The following is a 23,999-nucleotide window of genomic DNA, read 5'->3' as shown; positions in this document are numbered from 1 at the left end:
TAATATATTATCTATAAATTATAACATATTAAAGAAAAATAAATTAAAGTGTTTAGTCTAGTTATACTAGTTTATGTCTAATCTGACTTTGTTTTATTTGCATGTTAATAAAACAGGTGCTGAATTTTCATATGGTAAAATGGTTAAAACAAAAGTTTTCGACCACCAAAAAGAAAGAATAGCAATACCAGAAACAATGGTTCTGGCAGGATCTAAATTGCCAGATTGCTCTCATGCATGTGGATCATGCTCGCCATGCCGGTTGGTGATGGTGACCTCTTGTGCACGCATTAAAGAAGCTGAGCCATGTCCATTGGCTTATAAGTGTATGTGTCATGACAAGTCCTACCCTGTCCCATAGAACAAGACTTAGACAAAAAACAAAAGAGAGGAGGTGTTTGGCTTGTATGTTTTCATTTTATGTTTCAGTTGTAATATTTTTTGTTTTTTGAGTTGTGTGAATGAAAATATGAAGATAATAAATATAAATAAAATATAATGTTTCATTTTTTTTTTATAAAATTCTAAAAATAAAATATCAGAATTAAAATTGGAAAATGATTTTTTTTTTAATAAAAGTGTAGATTCCAAAAGTGGGTTACGAATATCATTTTCCTAGAGTTTTCATACATATTGTAGCTTTTTCTTTTTTTATGTATGTGTATGTTTTTTTAATTATTTTCTTCTTCTCCTTTTATAAAGTTGGTTTTCTTTTTTAAACTGTATATGTTTGTTATCTTGATTAATGGCCTTTATTTATTCTCTTGTTTTGTGTAGGTACCTATATAGTTACAAATAATTAATTCATTACTGTAAAACACAAAGTGATCCAATATATTACCTTTTTAGCTAATTTTTTTGCTTTAAATTAAGAATAAAAAAAATTAACTTTGTAAAACATACATAATTGATAAAATGGATAAGATTAATAATTTTGAGATAAAATTTCACTTTTTTTGCGCACAAAATCGTAAAGGTGTCTTCTTACTTGTTATATATTTTACATTTTTTTTATGAGATTGAAAATATATTATACTTAGGGGTCAGACAGTCAGTCTGTCCTATTTAGATATGAATTGTTTAAATTTGTGAGTTATATAATCGAATTCATTTCGTTTTGTTTATAGATAAGATTTTATAAATTAGATTGTTTATGGTCAACTTAGCAAATTAAACGGAATAATTCATTTATTTATTATTTGCTTTTTTATTTTAAAAATTTTGTAAAAAAGTCCAAATTTAAGGAGAAAAACTGTTGTCCATTTTTAAGAAAAAAAATATCATGTTTGGCAAAAAAAAATTAAAATTTCAATAAACACACTTAGGCATTAGTTTTTGGACCCGTCTCACATTTGATTCCCCTCATAGGTTTAGCAAAGTATTAGAAACCTACATAACAACATCACAACCCACACAAAAAGAAAAAGGAAGTATGTAATAGATTCCAAGACATGCAAATATATTATAAAAACAACAAACAATGTAATCCTAAAATCTTTTATCTATTTCACCAAATTAATCCAACACCTGTAATTGCAAGAAGAATAAATTATCAAACAAAATTTAGTGACTTAGTGGTAAAAAAAGAATTTAAGAATGAAAAAGTTTGAAATAATTGGATAATACTAATAAAATATAAAAAAATTATGCTAAATTAAATCCACTTTAATTCTTTATTTTCATAATTTTTTTTGTCATTCTCATTTTTACACTCAAATTTAACCTCCATAAAATAAGAACAAATAAAAATAAAAAAACTAAACCAATGTAATATGAACCCATGGATCAAATTACCAGCATAAATAAGAGTTTGTATATTCTTATACAAAATAAAATTTTTATATTTTGTTAAAGAAAAAGCTATTTTAGTTATTAGAATACTAAGCTCATCAAATGCTATAAAAAAAATTAGAACGAGAAATAAAAAGATATAAGAACTGCTTTAGAGTGCTTTACCTTCTCTTTTTCTCAATTTTGAATTTTGAGTTAATGGGTGACTGAGAGTTTTGTGTTGTTTATGTTGTGTTCGGTCGGGCCATTTTTTGAGTCGTATTCTTTTAGATGAATTATGCATATCAATAAACTCACAGCTTAATAATTCTCTAAATCTACGATTTTTTTTCAATTGAGTTGGATAATGTGAGCTATCTGTTTAATACGTAAATTGGCCGTTTAACTCTACTTATTTAAACGGATAAAAAAATGAATTTAATTCATTTTAACACTTAATCATATTTAACTGATAAATTCACTATTGTTATTGTTTATATAATATATAGTTATATACTGGTGACCTCTCTTTTGTATTATAATACTCGTAATTCAAGATTCTTAGTTAGAATAATTTGGCCTTGAAACGAAATGAATGAATTTTTGTGTTATTCTCTGTTGATAGAAAGCGAAACAGTGCTAGAACCTTACAATAAAAAGAAAATAGGAGAATCCATGTTCTTTCTATCAAATTGAAGCATTTCTACAATAGACAGGAAAAAAATTTGAAAGTATAAGAGGATGAAATCTGAGACTTGAAAGTATAAGAGGATGAAATTTGAAACTGACAAGGAATTGTTCTGAATCATACAGAAATGTAGATGAGTTGAACCTACTACAACTGAAAGTTTCCTAAGTAATAAGTCTTATTGTCATCCAAATTTTGGTAGCTGATTTATTTTAGGGTGTGTGTGGTTCAATGATTAATTTGTATGCCTAGAAATATCATTACTAGAAATATAATTTCTTGAAATAATATTACCAAGTATATAGTATTCCTATGTTTGGTTTGTAAAAATAAAATCTATGAAATAATAATAATATGCCTAAGAATGTGTTAGTTTTTGTTTGATTTATATTTAATATATTTGGAAATTGTGAATACTTTGTCCAAAATGCCCTTATAATTTTTAATTAGAATATTAATGATTAAATTTAGTAAATATATATAATAAAATATAAATATAATAAAATAAAAGATTTTTAATTAAATTTTTTAGACTCTAATTTTTTAAATAAATATAAATATAATAAAATATTATTTTTATTTTATTTTTTAATTAAAATTATTATCGATTCTAATTTTTTTTAATTTACTAAAATACCCCTAATAACAATACCTTTAATTAAAATTAACATTATCACAATTAAATTTACTAAAATATCCCTAATAACAAATATTACAACTAAAATTAGCACAAATACTTATCTAAATTAAAAAAAATCACGTAATCCATAATTTGTCTCATAATTCATAATTGAACTTATACAAAACAAATCTCTACCTTTCTAAACACATATGTATTAAAAACAATATCAAATCAAATATACATAACAAAAATTCAGCCTTCCTTCATTTCATTCCTTTCAAAAGTTATACTGTATAACAATATCAAATTTCACCGTGGTCTTCCTTCTTCTTGAAAAGAAGCCCTAGAAGAATAAAAAATAGGAAACTTCCAGAAAATAAATGAAAAAGAATAGATACAAAAAAATAATTAGAATCCCTCACCTCTTCACTCAATTTACACTCCTCACATCAAACTCAAATCAAATCAATAAAAATCAGAAAGTATAACTGTGTATGAACACTAAAGTTTTGCTAGGTTACTGAGAATCACTTTCAATGTCTTGCAGCAAGAATTGGAAATCAGACCTTTGACTGAAGATTGGTGGTGGATCCACTTCCATATTTGATAGTCTGATATCACTCATAGACCGGAACATCTCCTCCATCATGAATGGTATGCTAAAAAATAAAATAAACAGAATTCAAATCGCAAAGTTCAGCAAAAGAAATAAACAGAATTCAAACCACAGAATTTAGCAAGTTATTTGACAAATAAAATAAACAGAGTTTAAACCAGTCAAATGGCTGATTGGCAATAATAATTTTTAAAGCATATATATCTTACTTTGAGGTTTGGAGTTAATATAGGAAAACTAACACCTTTTACATCTTGAATGCCTTCCAATATATCCTTTGCATCTGCCAACTACTGAATTTGGTTTCAAAGATGTGAAATCAATTTGTCAGATAACGTGTGTTGAAGAAAACAGCCTGAAAAAATTTAAACAATTAACCATATAAAATAACATAAAAAAAAATTAAATCGTAGTCATAAAATTTATTTCCAACACAACCTACCTTTCAGTTACTAATTTTTTAGTATAAACAATGTCTGCATATTAATGGAGGTAAAAGCCAATTGTGGCCATAACAGCATAATTAGCCAAATTCCTGAAATAAAAAATATATATATATAATACAGCATAGAGCTCTCAGGTCTTTTGCACTGCTAATTCTCCAACTTTTGTAACTGTACGGTTCTAAAATTATGGCCATCAAGTTTAGTTCACAATGCAATCAAAGACACACATCCCCTTTTGTCCTTTCTTCATTTCACTTCATATATCTATCTATAATTCTATATATCTATCTTTCTATCTATGTCAATGTTAATGTTAAGGTGGCCTTTCGTATTCATAATATAAACAGCAGAGTAGTCTGTCTCATGCACCCCTTTTTCAATTCACACATCCTTCTCTTTCAACTCTCTTATCAATGATTTAATTATTTCTTAAGTGTCTCTCTTTTTGTCACATGTAATTTTCCTTCCCTGCCCCCATTTTTTTTTTCTTTATCAGTTATGTACATGTGAATCTTGAATCTACCCTCTACTTTGTTTAACATAAATACCAAATAGTCAACAAGTAGAGTATAGTTTTAGTGTTAAATGAAAAGCAAATAACAAAGAGCTGACACGAACCTGAAGACGAGCTATTGTTTTGTGATCAGGAACTTTCTCATAAATGGCTGCTACTTCTTCTTCAGCACCGAAGTTGAAGCGCACGAATTCCATAACGGAGAACATGCAGGATGCATTGAGGCAGAGTAAGTACCATATGAAGAGGTGCTTTGCCAATTACTTAGAGAAGAGAAGAAGGATAATGAAACTCCATCACCTGATGGAGGAAATGGAGCAAGTCATAGATGACAAGATCAAGCCAAATGAGTATGCAATGCAGGAATTGTTTTAGTTTTTTAACAATCAAATTAATAAATAAGAATAATTTCTACTCTTTGAATAATAATTCTACTCTAATATGCCAGGTTTAAATTTAGACTTGAAATGAAAAACTGAAAAATCCCTTGAAATCTAAATTTATTGTTGTATTGCATTTCAACAACAGATTGGCAGAGAATTAAAGATAATAATAAAAGAAGGCAGAAAAAAGGAACAAAAATTAGCATGTTTTTAAAGAGATTGATTTTGGACATAAATGAAAACAAAGTAGCAATTAGGAACTTTACTACTACTACTATTATGCTAATATCATAAGTTCCTAAGCTACAACTACTTCATTTCAACCAACATAAAATCGAACAAGATCCTTAATATGCAACAAGATAAGAAATGAAAGTAAATGCTTTGCAAGTTATATAAGAAGATTCTAAATGAGAAAAGAAGTGAAGACTTAAACAGAGGAGGTAGCAGAGCAGCAAACAAAGGGGAGATGAGAAAGATTGAGCAGTCATTCAAGCCAAATTAAGCATGTAAAAATATGTTTTTGTCAAATTCAAGAAAAGAAACCATAAGCTTAAACTCTTTATTGAGGCAAATTAAGCATGTAAAAATATGTTTTTGTCAGATTCAAGCCAAATTAAGCATGTAAAAATATGTCACAAACTTAAACTCTTTATTGAAGCAAATCATCAAACATGTTTGCATGCAACACAATCACAGAAAGCGTATAAGAAATCAAGCAAAATAAAAAATAACTAATCAAATTAGCAGTCTATTATAGGAAATTAGTGTAATATGATGTAGAAAGCATAAAAAGAACCCAAACCTTAATGAGAGATTCAAAGAGAATCGCAGAGAGAAGCAATGCGAACATGAACTCGAAGAAGAGAAGGAAAACAGTCTTCCGTTTAGGGTAACGGTGGCGCCGGCGTAGCTCCGATGGCGGTGGCGTTGGTGAAGCCTCCACTGTTTTAGGAAAAAACTCAAACCTTAATATGAGATTCGAAAAAAATTCACAGAGAAAAGCAGTGCGAACATGAATCGGAGAAGAGAAGGAGACGAATCTTCTGTTTAGAGTAACGGCAGTGTCGGTGCCGGCTCCGGTGGGAAAAAAATTGCTCTGCTAGGGTTTCATTCTCCAGAGAAAAATGAAGAAGAAGGTGAAGCTTAGTATTAAATAATAGGGATAATTTAGTCTTTTTATTTCATTATTTACATTCCAATGGAATGAGAGATAACGGGGGAGATGGGAATTCAATTCCAAGGAATAAAAGTTATCTTAGAATTTTTTTTCAACTTTGAATCACACATAAAAATGCATCATAAACACTAAAGGTGTGTGTGGTTGGGAGAATTATAGAACATTCCCAGAAATTTTAAGATGGGAATATGAAATTCCTAAGTTTGAATTGAGGGTTATGCCGATTTATGGGATAAAGCCAGACAATTCAATTAGGTATCCTTTAAAAATTGTACAATATTTAATTTTTTATTATAATAATTAAAAAAAAATAAAACAAATACATTTAAAAATTATAAATAGATTTAGTGTCTTTTTAAAATTAAATATACATTCAAAATATAAATTAAATAAAACTAAAATTTAAATTTTAAATTTCTATTTAAAATTTAATATATATTCAATTATTAATATATTACAATTTAAATATACATCCAAAAATCAAATTAATTAAAATTCAAAATTTTAGTTTTAAAATTTTAAAATAAACCTTAAACTATCTAATTATTAACTAATACCATACAAAACCCTGAAAGAAGCAGAGAAGTCACATTCGCCGCACATAAAAAACCCACAAGCGCATGCCGTCTGTGGTTCGTCATCCTCCGCCATTCATCTGTGCCACCATCCTCATCGGCACTCATCCTCGACGCCACCTTCCTCCTCGGCGCTCATCCACAACGCCGCATTCCTCTTCGTCGACGCTCATCTTCATCGCTGTAAAATCCGGTTAATTAATGACTAATTAGTCCATCAACGAGAATTTATTCTAAAAAGCTAAAAATGTGATTTTTATGGCTTAATATGATAGAGGAGATTGAAACGAGAATTTTGATACCAATTTTATAGAAATCGGTCCAAGATTGGACCGAACGAGCCAAACCAGACCAACCGAACCTATATTGGGCCCTTGGCCCAACATAACTAAAGCTAAAATCCTAGTTTTCAACACTCTCTCTTCTCCTTACACCCTCATTCACGCTGAAAATTAGAAGGAAAGGGAGAAGAACATTCTCTCAAGTTATAACCCTTGTTTGATCTTCAAACCATCATAATTTTTGATTTAGAGCTCTGATTGCCGCACCGTTTGCGGCCATGCGTTCATCGTGAAGAGCTCTACAAAACCATACAATCAATATTTTGAGGTAAGTCAGTTTTATCTTCGAATTTCCAGCCTTGATTTCGAGTTTCATGGGTAAAAATGTTGAGATTTTGAGCTCCTTTGTGTAATAGGATCAAATTAGCTTGAGGAGAAGGCTTGTTCTTGCCTCCTTGGTCATTGGATAAGGTAAGATATCTCAAACCCTAGTGAGAATGTTGGATTTGTGGTTTTGGGTATTGAGCTATTGTGTATTGGTGTGATATTGTGGCTTAGGCATTTTATATATGTATATTGGAGCTTGATTGGTGATTTTGGAAAGTTTGGAGAGGAGCTTTGTGTTTGAAAAATATGTTCTTGGAGGTGTTGAAACCTTGAGAGCTTGTGGAAAAGTGGTTTGAAAGTGGTCCGGGTTGAGCGGGGAAATCGGCTAAGGTATGGTCTCGCATTCAAAATATAAATTAAATAAAACTAAAATTTAAATTTTAAATTTCTATTTAAAATTTAATATATATTCAATTATTAATATATTACAATTTAAATATACATCCAAAAATCAAATTAATTAAAATTCAAAATTTTAGTTTTAAAATTTTAAAATAAACCTTAAACTATCTAATTATTAATTAATACCATACAAAATTCTGATAGAAGCCAAAAAGTCACATTCGCCCCACATCGAAAACCCAAAAGCGCATGCTGTCCGTGGTTCGTCATCCTCCGCTGTCATTCATCCGCGCCACCTTCCTCCTCGGCACTCATCCTCGACGCCGCCTTCCTCCTCCTCGGTGATCATCCACAACGCCGCATTCCTCTTCGTCAACGCTCATCTTCATCGCCGCCTTCCTCCTCCTTGTCGCCGTTCATCCACGCCGAAAACGTACCTATGGTTTGGATGGGTCCCTGTTCATAGAGTTTTTCTTTGCGCATTCTCTGACACCATTACTCTTCTTATTATTCTATATAAATTTCTTTTTTTTTTTAAATTAAAAATCGAATAAAATGGCCTGAAGAGATTTTCATATATATTACAATGTTAAATTATTTTTGCATGTGCAATTTCTGTATTTTAGAAGTATTTATATTTTTCACTGAGTTTTGGATGTATTTACGTGAGTTTTAGTTGTTTGCAGTAGAGTATTTTGTGAGTTTTACTGCTGCCTGATTGTTCTATTCTCATACTTGTGTTGAGAATTTTTCCTTCAACATTTCAATCTTTAGCCAAAAAGCAATTAATCAACTTATTATCGATTATTTATTGATTTATATACTATACAGATAATCATTTTTTTTTTTATAAAATTTGAGTAGTTTCGAAATAGAATACCAGTAATCAAATGCTCAATCATTGAGGCATTATTCTTTCAAAAACTTTGATGATGACCAAGAGTTTTACTGATTCCTAAAAAGGAATAGCAATACCAAAAACAATGGTTTTGGCAGGATCTAAATTGCCAGATTGCTCTCATGCCTGTGGATCATGCTCGCCATGCCGGTTGGTGATGGTGACCTCTTGTGCACGCATTAAAGAAGCTGAGCCATGTCCATTGGCTTATAAGTGTATGTGTCATGACAAGTCCTACCCTGTCCCATAGAACAAGACTTAGACAAAAAACAAAAGAGAGGAGGTGTTTGGTTTGTATGTTTTCATTTTATGTTTCAGTTGTAATATTTTTTGTTTTTTGAGTTGTGTGAATGAAAATATGAAGATAGTAAATATAAATAAAATATAATGTTTCATTTTTTTTACTTTTTTTTATAAAATTCTAAAAATAAAACATCAGAATTAAAAATGGAAAATGATTGTTTTTTTTTAATAAAAGTGTAGATTCCAAAAGTGGATTACGAATATCATTTTCCTAGAGTTTTCATACATATTGTAGCTTTTTCTTTTTTTTTTTATGTATGTGTATGTTTTTTTTATTATTTTCTTCTTCTCCTTTTATAAAGTTGTTTTTTTTTTTTAAAACCGTATATATGTTTGTTATCTTGATTAATGGCCTTTATTTATTCTCTTGTTTTGTGTAAGTACTTATATAGTTACAAATAATTAATTCATTACTGTAAAACACAAAGTGGTCCAATATATTACCTTTTTAGCTAATTTTTTTGCTTTAAATTAAGAATAAAAAAATTAACTTTGTAAAAAAAAAGATAATTGATAAAATGGATAAGATTAATAATTTTGAGATAAAATTTCACTTCTTTTACACACAAAATTATAAAAGTGTCTTCTTACTTGTTATGTATTTCACATTTTTTTATGAGAGTGAAAACATATTATACTTAGGGGCCAGAGAGTCAATCTGTCCTATTTAGATATAAATTATTTAAATTTGTGAGTTATATAATCGAATTCATTTTTTTATTATTTATTTTTTTATTTTACTTTTTAGCTAATTTTTTTGCTTTAAATTAAGAATAAAAAAATTAACTTTGTAAAAAAAAAGATAATTGATAAAATGGATAAGATTAATAATTTTGAGATAAAATTTCACTTCTTTTACACACAAAATTATAAAAGTGTCTTCTTACTTGTTATGTATTTCACATTTTTTTATGAGAGTGAAAACATATTATACTTAGGGGCCAGAGAGTCAATCTGTCCTATTTAGATATAAATTATTTAAATTTGTGAGTTATATAATCGAATTCATTTCGTTTTGTTTATAGATAAGATTTTATAAATTAGATTGTTTATGGTCAACTTAGCAAATTAAACGGAATAATTCATTTATTTATTATTTGCTTTTTTATTTTAAAAATTTTGTAAAAAAGTCCAAATTTAAGGAGAAAGACTGTTGTCCATTTTTAAGAAAAAAAATTATCATGTTTGGCTAAAAAAATTAAAATTCCAATAAACACACTTAGGCATTAGTTTTTGAACCCGTCTCACATTTGATTCCCCTCATAGGTTTAGCAAAGTATTAGAAACCTACATAACAACATCACAAGCCACACAAAAAGAAAAAGGAAGTATGTAATAGATTCCAAGACATGCAAATATATTATAGGGTAAAGTACTAAATTGGTCCCCTAGGTTTGAGCGTAATTCTGTTTTGGTCTTTAAGATTTAAAGTATTCTATTTGAATCCAAAAAAGTTTCATTTAGCATCAATTTAGTCCCACAGTGAGGTCAAAATTAAATAATTAACAAAATGTCCTACATAACAACAGTTCAAGAACAAAATCGATAATCTGAAGAACAAGTACAAGCTCCAGAGGCACAAAATCAACCATTGATGCATCAATACATTTATTTATCATTTTCTTTAGTTTTATAGAAAATATTTTATTTATATTATAAAAAAATAATAAATAAATGTATTGATGTATCAATGGTTGATTTTATGCCTCTGGAGCTTGTACTTGTTCTCCAGATTATCGATTTTGTTCTTGTACTTATGTTATGTAGGACATTTTGTTAATTATTTAATTTTGACCTCATTGTGGGACTAATTTGATGCTAAATGAAACTTTTTTGAATTTAAATAGAACATTTTAAACCTTAAGGAACAAAACAGAATTACGCCCAAACCTAGGGTACCAATTTAGTACTTTACCCTATATTATAAAAACAACAAACAATGTAATTCTAAAATCTTTTATCTATTCCACCAAATTAATCCAACACCTGTAATTGCAAGAAGAATAAATTATCAAACAAAATTTAGTGACTTAATGGTAAAAAAAATTTAAGAATGAAAAGGTTTGAAATAATTCGATAATACTAATAAAATATAAAAAACTTATGTTAAATTAAATCCGCTTTAATTCTTTATTTTCATAATTTTCTTTGTCATTCTCATTTTTACACTCAAATTTAACCTCCATAAAATAAGAACAAATAAAAATAAAAAAACTAAACCAATGTAATATGAACCCATGGATCAAATTACCAGCATAAATAAGAGTTTGCACATTCTTATACAAAATAAAATTTTTATATTTTGTTAAAAAAAAGCTATCTTAGTTATTAGAATACTAAGCTCATCAAATGCTATAAAAAAATTAGAACGAAAAATAAAGGGATATAAGAACTGCTCTAGAGTGCTTTACCTTCTCTTTTTCTCAATTTTGAATTTTGAGCGAATGAGTGACTGAGAGTTTTGTGTTGTTTATGATTTGTGTTCGGTCGAGCCATTTTTTGGGTCGTATTCTTTTAGATGAATTATGCATATCAATAGACTCACAGCTTAATAATTCTCTAAATCTGATTTCTGTGGAGTCGGATTTTTTTCAATTGAGTTGGATAATGTGGGCCATCTGTTTAATACGTAAATTGAGCCATTTAACTCTACTTATTTAAACGGATAAAAAAAATGAATTTAACTCATTTTAACGCTTTAATCATATTTAACTGATACATTCATTATTGTTATTGTTTATATAATATATACTGGCGACCTCTCTTTTGTATTATAATACTCGTAATCCAAGATTTTTAGTTGGAATGATTTGGCCTTGAAATGAAATGAATGAATTTTTGTGTTATTTTCTGTTGATAGAAAGCGAAGCAGTGCTAGAACCTTACAATAAGGAGGAAATTGAAGAATCCATGTTCTTTCTATCAAATTGAAGCATTTCTACCACAGACAAAAAAGAAATTTAAAAGTACAAGAGGATGAAAGCTAAGAGACTGACAAGGAATTGTTCTGAATCATACAGAAATGGAGATGAGTTGAATCTACAACTGAAAGTTTCCTAAGCAATAAGTCCTATTGTCATCCAAAATTTGGTAGCTAATTTATTTTACTGTTTATGATGCATTTTAAGTTTGAATTGAGGGTTATGACTGTTTATGGGATAAAGCCAAATAATTCAATTAGGTATTCTTTAAAAATGGTATAATATTTAATTTTTTATTACAATAATTAAAAAAAATAAAATAAACACATCTAAAAATTATAAATAAATTTAATATTTTTTTAAATTAAATATATATTTAAAATACAAACTAAATAAAATTAAAATTTTATAAAAATCAAATTAATTAAAATTCAAAATTTTAATTTTAAAATTCTAAAATAAACCTTAAACTATCTAATTATTAACTAATACCATACAAAACCCTGAAAGAAGCAGAGAAGTCACATTCGCCGCACATAAAAAACCCACAAGCGCATGCCGTCTGTGGTTCGTCATCCTCCGCCATTCATCTGTGCCACCATCCTCATCGGCACTCATCCTCGACGCCACCTTCCTCCTCGGCGCTCATCCACAACGCCGCATTCCTCTTCGTCGACGCTCATCTTCATCGCTGTAAAATCCGGTTAATTAATGACTAATTAGTCCATCAACGAGAATTTATTCTAAAAAGCTAAAAATGTGATTTTTATGGCTTAATATGATAGAGGAGATTGAAACGAGAATTTTGATACCAATTTTATAGAAATCGGTCCAAGATTAGATCGAACGGACCAAACCGAACCAACCGGACCCATATTGGGCTCTTGACCCAACTAAACTAAACCTAAAACCCTAAAAACAGCACTCTCTCTCCTCTCTAAACCCTCAAACACGCTGAAATGGAGTAAGGGAGGGGAAGAACACTCTCTCAAAGTTCTAACTCTCACTTGATCTTCAACCCACCATAACTTTTGATCTAGAGCTCCGATTGCCGCACCATTTGCGGCCACGCGTTCACCGCGACGAGCTCTAAAAAACTCACTACTTTATTTTTGAGGTAAGCCACGATTTTAGTCTAGTTTTCTCAGCCTTAAATTCAAATTTTTGGAGAAAAAGTGTGGAGATTTTGGACTTTTTGATGTTATAGGATCCAACTAGCTTGAAGGAGAGGCTTAATCTTATCTCCTTGATCCTTGGGTGTGGTAAGATTCTTAACCCTAATGGAAATTGTTGGTTCATGATGTTTGGGTATTGAGTTGTTGTGTTTGAATGTGGTATTGTGGTTTAGGAAGTATATATATGTGTGTTGGAGCTTGATTAAAGTTTTGGAAAGCTTGGAAAAGGGCTCTTGTGTGCTAAAAATATGTTCTTGGAGGTGTTGAAATTTTGAGAGCTTGTGAAAAGTGATTTGGAGGTATTCCGGGTTAAGCGGAAAAGCGACTAAGGTATGTTCTCGATTTTCTGTATCTAAAATGTAATGTGGTGTGAAACTTAGGCTAGAGGCCCTAAGATAGGATTTGAATGGTTGATGTTGTTGAATGGTTGAAAGAAATTGTGTGGTTATGTATGTGATTAATGAAAATTGGTATTATGATGGTATGATGCATGAGAGGTATGCATGTGTTAAAATATGTTTAATGATTGACTGAGGTTGAATTGTGGGTGAAACCATATTGATGGTGAGAATGGTATTAATTGTATGTAATGATAGTTGATTGGAAATAGTGTTGTTGGAAATTGGTATGAGGAAGGATGTATGATGTGATAATGTGTTTGAAATTGAGTTATTAGATTGAGATTGGTTAAAATGGTGGGATGGTGATTTGTGATTTTTGATAAAAATGTTAATATATGAGTTGAGGAGGCTTGAGGTTGATTTTTGGCATATTTTGGTTGATTTTGAAAAGGGTTGAAATTGGTTTGTTTTGAAAATGGCACTTTGTGGTTTTGTATGAAAATGTGATTTTTGGGCATACTTTGACGGAGCATAACATGGACTTCGGATCCCCGATTTGTGCCAAACTTATTTAGAAATAAAATTGGATCCGGGATGTTTATGCCGTTTGAAGAACGGATGAAAAATGATTTGAAACGGAGAACTTCTGCCCGTCGGAAGATCGGGGTTTGAAACTGTGAATTATGCAGCTTTTTAACTTAGTAAAATTTTTGGCAGAACGCACTCCCACGCGTAAGCGTGGCCGACGCGCACACGTCGTTTTCAAATATTCACTACCCACGCGTGCGCCTGGCCTACGCGTACGCGTCGATGAGCTGAATCAATTGCCCAGCCAAATTCCAGAGAGTTGTGCGAGAAACTGCACTGGTTTTGTGCGTGGGGCACAAACCGCAGCCACGCATACGTGTGGCTGACGCGCAGGCATCACTTGGCTGTTCTCCCACCCACGCGTGCGCGTGGGTGATGCATACGCGTCACTATGACTTGTTGGCTTTCCAGGCGTGACCCCATTTTCATCCCAAAGTTGATTTTTGAGTTTTCAAAGCCAAATTCCAAACTTCTAAGCCTCCGATCTCACCCCTTATGTCTTAAAACTTTATAATATGCCTAGCAATGGGAAGGTCTAGGAAAATATGGTAACTTGTCAATGAAAGAAGGGGAGAATTAATGATCAATGATGATCAAAGAGAATTGTATGAGATACGGAGGATGGTGGTGGAAGTGCTTTATATGCCATGAGCCGAAGGGCTGTAACTGTTAATGAATTTGCTGGTTATGGATTGAATTATGCACCAGATGGCTGAGTTATTGCCAAATTATGGCTGAGCCATTATTGAATTATGGCTGAGTATGATTGCATATATGCGTATTGAATGAAATGTGAATGTTGCACTTCCACTATCTGAGATACGAGTTTCCCTGGAAAAAAGCAATGGCTAGCCACCATGTGCTCAGGTGGAGACTCGATACTCTGCTGACCCTATGTCGTAAGTGTGGCCGGACACTGTGAAAGTTCCGGATGAGCTCGCCCCCGTGAATATACACCAGTGAGGGTGTTGGATATGAATTATGATTTATGTTGTGAATAACTCGAGTTGGGGATGCACGACAGAGGGACAGTCCAATGGTTAGCTACCAGGACTTGTCGGTTTGGCTTTATAACCGACAGATGAGACTCATCAGCCATTAGGACAGGCATATATCATGTGCATATTATGTGAATTGTTTGAAATTGCCTAGTTGACTGCATATTACTTGCTAATTGTTTAAATGCCGTATCTGTTTCCTATTTGTATATCTCCTTGTCTGATATAATTGTGTTTGCCATATTATATTACTGCTGGTGGTTGGGAGGTCTGAAGGATTTGGAAAGGGAAGTATTAGTTAGACTGAAGATTTTTAGTCAATTGCCATTTATGATTTAGCCTATTTATAAGCTTTGATATATCTGTTGGAAGTTCTAGGATTGCCTTCGGCTTTCCCAGGACATTACATGTTAGATTGACGAATGAGTTATATTTTGAATTTGAATTATTGAAGAAAGTAATAAGTGGTATGATGAGAATGAGTATGAGAATGAAGATTGATTTTTGAGTATGATTTTTGAATAATTGAATGACAATGAGAATGAATGTGAAAATGAGATTTGTATTTGCTCCAGGTAAGTGATTGTGATGCCTGAATAGTAGCAGCAGTAATGGATTATTCCACTTGCTCCAGGTTGAGCTTTTAAACACCCGCCTGGGTAGTAGTCACAGTAGTGGTTATTCCACTGGTTCTGGATTAAGTGGGTAGTAGCAAGGGGATTGTAGCTCAAACCCACTTGCTCTGCATGGGTGTTTCAGTCCATGGTTAGCTACCAGGACGTGTCGGGTTGGCTATATAACTGACAGATGATATCATCAGTCGTAGAATAGGCATTCATCATATGCATTTGTTTGCTTTGTTTAGTTTTGAATTTGTTTTGGTTTGCCTATCTGCTTAACTATCTTTAACTGCTATATGAGCTACTTGCTATAACTACTATCTATACCTGTGTTTTTCTTGTCTGTTTTGCCTGTGTTTGTTCTGGTGTGGTACTTTGAGATTAAGTTTTGGTGTTGAATTGATGATAGTGTTGGTTGATGGTGTGATTGGCTTCCGATTGAGATTTAGTAAAGTATGAAAAATCAAGCTGGTTCAGCATAGACTTAATGAACCTATGTTTAGAACAGATTGGTCATTCATACTGTTAGGAAACTTTTAATTTTCTTTTATAGGAAAAACTGAGTTTTGGGATTTCTGGATACTTAATCACTAAGTTTGAAAAACAGTTTTCCTACTAAATATCTTCTTATAACAAATTCTAAAAATCTGTGTTGAGACCATGTGGTTAGGTTCTCACCCCCTACAGACTTCTCTTTTCAGGAAATGGACGAAGAAGCTTATGAATAGTTGTTGAGTGTAACTTATACGATATGGATGTATTAGTTCAGTTATTATTATTCTTCCCTCGCTATTAATATTATAATTTTGTAAGAGAGATACGATTTGTATGAGTTAGTATGTATATAATATGTATAGGCTACTTGAGTAATAAGTTATGTATATTGGTACATGCTTGTTTGTTTTCAAGACAAAGTAGTTTTTCTCAGTTTTCAAAGAAAATCAGCGGTACGGTTTCGAGCAAAAGGCTCCCATTATATTATTAAGTATATGAAGTCGTCATAATACTTCTTGCTATCAGAGTGGCGCAGCCGGAAGCGTGACATTCTGATAGTAAGGGTGTTACAACTTCCGTCCCACAGAAGATGAAAAAAAAAAGCCCATTACAAATTGTCCTCCCAAAAATTTTACTTTCACCTTTTACACTTTACCATTCACCTTCTAACCCTTTTACCGCCGCATACTTCTCCCAAAACCCTCACTGCACCGTCGGTCCTTTCCTCACTCGTCAGCCTCAGCGCCGCTGAGCTTTTTATTCATTAAGCCGTCGATTTAAAATGAAAATAACCATTAACATACATAGTAAAATGAACATCTATCAAATTTTATTATATCTACTTAAATCAAATCCAAATTAAATAAACATCCACTTTAGAATGAAAAGTAACCATCTACATAGCTAACAAAATGAACATCCAGTAAATTTCAATATACATAATTAAATCCAATCCAAATTAAATAAACATTCACTTTATAATAAAAATAACCATCTATATACCTAATAAAATAAATAACAATCAAGGAGCGAAGAGGACGTGAACAACAATAATCTATCACCATTAGCATCACCCACCATTCTCATTTCTCTATAAAAAAGAAAGAAAGAGTTTTGTTTTGTTATTCCCAAAGGAAAAGAAATAGCTACCTTTGTTGTGGCGTAGTTTTTGGTTTGAGTACCTATAATTATTCACGCACATATCATATTTCCTAAGTTCCCTATGTTAATCCCACACTGATCCACGTTATTAACCCACAATTGTATGTGTTTTTGATGTCTTCTTCTCCCAAATGTTTCCTTGTTTTTCACTATCACAGAAGAACTTCGTCCATAAGAGGACAAATGACGGCTTCAGCATGAGACAGACGGCGTCGGCACAGACTGCAGGCTTCTACTACATCTAAACGGAGTGATGAGGAACAGCAACGTTCTACTACGTCTGAATATCTGTCTTCGGCAACGACAACAAATTGTGATAGGGGTATTGGAGAGGGACTATGTGGTCTATGCCGCAAATATCAGAAATAAGATTATGGTGGGATTAGGAGTAACCGTATATAGTGTGAATGAATTTAGGTGTTAATCCTAATTTTTAAAATTTTAAAATATGTTAATAATTATTTAATTAATTAAGAATCTGAATTTTAAATTTATATTTATATTTATTTTAAACCGTTGTTCACAATATACATTGTTTAACTATACCTTCTCTAACACCATAAATATGTATTAGAAGTTCTACGAATGGCTGGCATGGATGAGGCCAATCCCTTACCAACTCCAATGGTGACCTCACTTAAACTGCACAAGAATGATTTTGAATTGTACGTTCCATGACCCAAAGCTCTACCGTTCCATGATTAATTCAGTGGTTGGAGCGCTTTAGTATCTTACCGTGATACGTCCCGATATTTCTTACTCTGTGAATAGAGAGTATCACAGTTCATGCACAACCCCACATTGAATCAATGGAATAAAGCTGTGTGGAACGATAAGTCATGGTTTAATTTTTTCTCGTTGTGCTGACTATAGACTTTTCTCACAGTTCACGCATAACCCCACATTGAATCAATGGAATAAGCGCTTTATTTTTTTTTATGGGAGAGGGGTGTAATGGATACAGCACAAAATAACAAAGGATAGTATTAAATAGGTATTCAAGAACTGGTTAGTTATTTTTTCCTCCAAAATCACTTAGGATACTGTTACGGCCTGTCCCAGACCATTTGCGGGCCGATCTGACTCGTGGACCACCCGACCCGAACGGTCGGGTGCGAGGCGCCAATCGTTGACCCTGACACGCGTCCCTGACAACTCACTGCTACAGCTGTGTGAAGGAAGCTTCGGGGAAGGTGGGTCTGCTCCTATGGGACCCACCTCTGACATGGTATATATGGGGAGGGTCCTATCCCTCCCCCAAGGTACGTCACATACCATTCTCTCACTTTTCGCCTGCACACTTGACTGACTAGAGCGCCGGAGTGTCTTTGCAGGTGCCACCCCTTCCACACGAAGAGCTCAGAAAGTCGGCTGCTCCAGTTTCACCCCTCGAGACTCGAATCCAGGCCACACCCCACCAACCGACCCGAAGATCTTTCCGAACCATCCGGTATCCGACCTACCGCACATTGGCGCTGTCTGTGGGAATCCAGCGCCTGAATGGACGTCGCACGGGACCCTAGGGGCACAAGCCGCGAGGCTGATCACAGAGGAGAAGCCTCGGTGGCTTCCTCCGGGGAACGCACGAGATCCCCTCCGCGACGAACCGAGCCGTCTTCGCGATCTCAAGAGAGACGCCCCTTTGGAGGGACAGGCGACAACAACGCCAGAATAATGCAAGAGCTGCACCATAGGATGCAAAATCTGGAGCAGCAACTGGCGGATCAGAACACCGTCACCGAAGTTCCGAACCGAGCCGCTCCCGGTCTCCTTCGAGGAGTCACTCCCGAGAAACGCCCATCCCACGAACAGAGTCTGAAAGTGCCCGGGAGGAGGAGGAGCGCCCGAGGAGACGTCGTGACCCTTTCATATACGCACGACTGGAAAGGAGGCGGGCCACGGAGCAAGGTCGGGAAAACGGCGAGGAGAGATCAAGGAGAACTCGGCAACCCGTGATAATAGGCACCACCCCATTTCATCGTTCCATCCTCGAGGTCCGGTTACCAAAGCACTTTGATAAACCGACGAACATGAGGTACGATGGAACCCAGGACCCACAGGAACACCTTACGTCCTTCGAGACTAGGATGAACCTGAAGGGAGTGGGAGACGAGGTGAGGTGCCGCGCTTTCCCGGTGACTCTGGCAGGACCTGCGATACGGTGGTTTAACAGCCTCCCGCAGGGTTTGGTAGCCAGGTTCTCGGACATTAGCCGCGCTTTCCTGGCCCAATTTACCACCAGAATTGCAAAGGCAAAGCACCCAATCAATTTTCTCGGCATGACTCAGAGGACCGGTGAGCCGACCAGGAAATATCTAGACCGGTCCAACGACGAGTGCTTGGAGATCGATGGGTTAACTGACTCGGTAGTTAGTCTGTGTTTGACGAACGGACTCCTGAACGAGGACTTCAGAAAGCATCTTACCACGAGACCGGTATGGACGATGCAGGAGATCCAAAGCGTAGCTAGGGAATACATTAATGATGAAGAAGTCAGTCAAGTCGTGGCTGCCAACAAGCGGCAGCCCTCCTACAATCAACCCCGGCAGTACGGTAGCGGAGAAAGGCAGAAGGAACACGCCAGACGGCGGTCCTACCAAGACACCCAGGCCGTTCCCTCGAGTCGGAAAGTTCACCAATTACACTCCCCTCACCGTCCCCATCATAGAAGTTTATCAGCAGATAGCCGAGAAGGAAATCTTGTCGAAGCCCCGACCTCTAAAGGACCGAACCGGGGGGAACAAGAGCCTCTATTGTGATTATCACAAGGGCTATGGACACAAGACGCAGGACTGCTTCGACCTGAAGGACGCGCTGGAACAAGCAATCAAGGACAGAAAACTAGCCGAATTCTCCCACCTCATCAGGGAGCCGAGGAGACGAAACCGTGACCACGAGGGGGAGAACAAGACCCGTGCAGTGAAGCGACGTCAAGAGCCGGAGGACGACGACTACGGCCTTACTATAGTGAACGTACTAACGGCAAGAAATGCGGCGCCAAGGTCGAGGTCGGCACATAGGAAAGACGTCAAAGTCCTGGTGGTTTCCTCATCCTCTGTACAAAGCTCCAAGAGGCTCCCATCCATTTCATTTGGCTCGGAGGACCAATGGTTCGACGAGGTCATGCAAAACCCCCTATGGTCATCACGGCCAGAGTGGGAACCAGCCTCATCAAGCGGATCCTTGTAGATACTGGGGCAATTCGAATATTATGTTTCGCAACGTGTTTGATGCCTTGGGTCTACGGGATGCCGACTTAAAGACTTACCAGTACGGTGTTGTAGGGCTAGGCGACCACTTCATCAAGCCAGACGGGATAATCTCCCTGCCGGTCTCCATAGGACAAGGTCAGGGGCGAAGATCGATAATGGCTGAGTTCGTAGTTCTACGAGACTCCACGGCCTACAATGTCATCCTAGGGAGAAAAACCATTAACGACCTCGGGGCAGTGATCAGTACAAAGATGCTGGTAATGAAGTTCGTCGCTGAAGACAGATCTATGGGATCCGTAAAAGGAGACTTGGAAACGGCAATCGCTTGCGACAATGCCAGTCTCTCCTTAAGAAAGAAATCTAAAGAAGTGTCAGGGGTGTTCCTCGCCGACCTGGATGCCAGAGTCAGTGACAAGCCCAGGCCGGAACCAGAAGGGAACCTAGAGAAGTTTAGAGTCGGTGACACGGAGGAGAAGTTCACCTTCGTGAACAGAAACCTCCCTCACGAACTGAAGGAGCCTCTAGTGGAAATGATCAGGGCCAATGGCGACCTATTTGCCTGGACACCGGCCAACATGCCAGGGATAGACCCCCAACTCATGTCACACCATTTGGCCATCAAGCCAAAGGCCAGACCGGTGGCTCAAAGAAGGAGGAAGACGTCACAAGAAAGAGCAGAGGAGGTGGCCAAGCAGACGGCCAGCCTCCTCGAAGCGGGATTTATCCGGGAACTCGACTACTCGACCTGGCTGTCGAATGTAGTTCTAGTAAGAAAGCACAATGGGAAATGGAGGATGTGTGTGGATTATTCCGATCTCAACAAAGCGTGTCCCAAGGACTACTACGCCCTACCCAACATTGATGCGCTCGTCGACGCGGCGGCGAGGTACCGGTATCTGAGCTTTATGGATGCTTATTTCGGCTGCAATCAGATACCGATGCACCGGCCAGACGAAGAGAAAACAGCGTTCATAACGCCGGGAGGACTCTATTGCTACAAGGTAATGCCCTTTGGCCTGAAGAATGTGGGGGCCACATACCAAAAGTTGATGAAAAAGATATTCAGTGACCTCATAGGCAAGACGGTGGAAGTCTACGTGGATGATATCCTTGCCAAGACCACCCGGCCTAAGGACCTCCTAAGCGACCTGGGAAATGTGTTCGCGGCCCTCCGACGACACAGCATGAGGCTCAACCCTCTCAAATGTGCCTTTGCCATGAAGGCCAGGAAGTTCCTAGGATTTATGATAACCCAAAGCGGGGTGGAAGCCAATCCTGAAAAATGCCAAGCAATACTCCAACTGAAGAGCCCAGGCTGTGTCAAAGACGTTCAGAGACTGGCAGGAAGGCTCACCGCGCTATCTCGCTTCCTTGGGGCGTCGGCAGCGAAGGCCCTGCCTTTCTTCAACCTGATGAGAAAGGGGATAGCATTTGAATGGACCCCGGCATGCGAAGAAGCATTCAATCATTTCAAAGAGATCCTTGCAACACCACCTGTACTCGGTAAGCCCGAGGTCGGAGAACCACTCTACCTGTACCTAGCCATAACGGAAGAAGCGCTGGCAGTGGTTTTGGTGCGGAAAGAAGGGAAAGTTCAACATCCAATTTACTTTGTGAGTAAAGCGCTGCAAGGAGCAGAACTGAGATACAGCAAGTTAGAGAAACTGGCACTAGCACTCCTGACCTCTTCCCGTAGACTATGACAATACTTCCAAGGTCACCAGGTTGTCGTGAGAACGGACCAGAAAATTCATCAGGTGCTCCAAAAACCCGACTTAGTGGGAAGGATGATGACTTGGGCCATTGAGCTATCTCAGTATGATTTGAGATATGAGCCTCGACATGCGATTAAGCCGCAAGCAATGGCAGACTTCCTGGTGGAAGTAACGAGAGACCCAACCGAGGAAGCGGGCATACGGTGGAAGCTCCATGTGGACGGGGCCTCCAACCAGACGTCCGGAGGTGCTGGGATCATCTTAGAAAGCCCTGCCGGGGTCATATACGAACAATAAATCAAGTTCGAGTTTTCATTATCGAACAACCAAGCGGAGTACGAGGCCTTCTTGGGCGGCTTAACCCTAGCTCGGGAAGTCGGAGCCACGAGGCTGGAAGTGTGTAGTGACACAAGTAGTTACCTCGCAAGTGAACGAAAGCTACCAAGCCAGAGACTCGCTGTTACAGAAGTACTTGGAAAAGGTCAAAGAGTTGAGCAAACAATTCGAGGAGGTCTCGATCCAGCATGTTCTGAGGGAAAGGAACACATGGGCAGACCTACTATCCAAGCTGGCAAGCACGAAACTAGGAGTCGGCAACCGGTCTCTCATTCAAGGCATGATAAAAGAACCAGCAGTTGCCCTTCACATGACAAAGATAGGCTCCTCCTAGATGGACCACATCACTGATTTCCTAGAAAACGACAAACTCCCTGACGACGAGAAGGCATCTAAAGTGTTAAGAAGGGAGGCGGCCAAATATGCGATCATACAAGGTCAACTGTTCAAAAAGGGACTCAGCTAGCCCTTGCTGAAATGCCTGCATCTCGACCAAACGGACTACGTACTCAGAGAAGTCCACGAGGGGTGCTGTGGTCACCAGATCGGGGGCAAAGCCCTAGCAAGAAAGCTCATCCGAGCTGGATATTACTGGCCATCAATGATGGAGGACTCCAAAGAATTCGTGAAGAAATGCGTCAAGTGCCAAGAGAATGCCAACTTTCACAAAGCACCGGCTACCGAGCTGAGCCTACTGACGTCCTCCCGACCTTTCGCACAATGGGGAGTCGACCTCTTGGGACCTTTCCCGGTTGGTCCATGGCAAGTCAAATATCTCATAGTTGCCATCGACTACTACACCAAATGGATAGAGGCTGAACCACTGGCCAGTATATCCTCATCCAATTGTCGAAAGTTCATGTGGAGGCAGGTGATAACCCGATTTGGCATCTCGGAAGTCGTTATCTCAGATAACGGGACGCAGTTCACTGATAAGAAGTTCGTGGAGTTCCTTACCGGACTGGGCATAAAGCAGAAATTCTCTTCGATAGAGCATCCCCAGACAAACGGGCAAGTCAAGGCCGCAAATAAGGTCATCTTGCTGGGCCTCAAGAAGCGGCTGGATAATAAAAAAGGTGCATGGGCCGACGAACTCGCCTCAGTCCTTTGGTCTTACCGTACAACCGAGCAGTCCTCCACAGGAGAAATCCCTTTCCGCCTGACGTACGGGGTAGACGCAATGATACCCGTAGAGATCGGCGAATCGAGCCCACGATTACTTCTAAAGGGAGTGGAAGAAGCTGTAGAGAAGGACCTAGTAGACGAGGCTAGGGAGATGGCCTATTTGTCAGAAGTAGCACTAAAGCAAAGAATGACCCTCCGCTACAACACCAAAGTGCTCAGGAGAGAGTTTAAACAAAACAACCTCGTCCTGCGGCGCAACGATATCGGGCTTCCGACCCAAGGGGAAGGAAAGCTGGCGGCAAACTAG

At 36.5% G+C, this 23,999-nt stretch overlaps 1 protein-coding gene and 2 long non-coding RNA genes across 3 annotated transcripts in view; 2 read left to right on the top strand and 1 right to left on the bottom strand.

The window, feature by feature from the left end:
• Nucleotides 1–399, top strand: part of LOC110270024 — a 1,583-nt gene extending 1,184 nt beyond the window's left edge. Inside the window, exon 2 of the long non-coding RNA XR_002358987.1 lies at nucleotides 117–399. This is a non-coding gene — a long non-coding RNA (uncharacterized LOC110270024). The remainder of the gene's footprint in view (nucleotides 1–116) is intronic.
• LOC110270023 overlaps nucleotides 1–6,425 on the bottom strand; it is a 17,802-nt gene extending 11,377 nt beyond the window's left edge. Inside the window, exon 1 of the long non-coding RNA XR_002358986.1 lies at nucleotides 6,349–6,425. This is a non-coding gene — a long non-coding RNA (uncharacterized LOC110270023). The remainder of the gene's footprint in view (nucleotides 1–6,348) is intronic.
• Nucleotides 23,427–23,999, top strand: LOC107632641 (uncharacterized protein K02A2.6-like). Its single transcript, XM_016336309.1, has one exon. It carries the CDS (start codon nucleotides 23,427–23,429, stop codon nucleotides 23,997–23,999), a length of 573 nt encoding a protein of 190 aa, XP_016191795.1.

This window comes from Arachis ipaensis, chromosome B03 (genome assembly GCF_000816755.2).
Source record: "Arachis ipaensis cultivar K30076 chromosome B03, Araip1.1, whole genome shotgun sequence".
NCBI classification, from domain to species: Eukaryota; Viridiplantae; Streptophyta; class Magnoliopsida; order Fabales; family Fabaceae; genus Arachis; species Arachis ipaensis.
This window is presented reverse-complemented; position numbering and strand designations above follow the sequence as displayed.

Coding starts and splice junctions, on each gene's coding strand:
- LOC107632641 (XM_016336309.1), top strand. CDS start 23,427: ATGTGGAGGCAGGTGATAACCCGATTTGGCATCTCGGAAGTCGTTATC.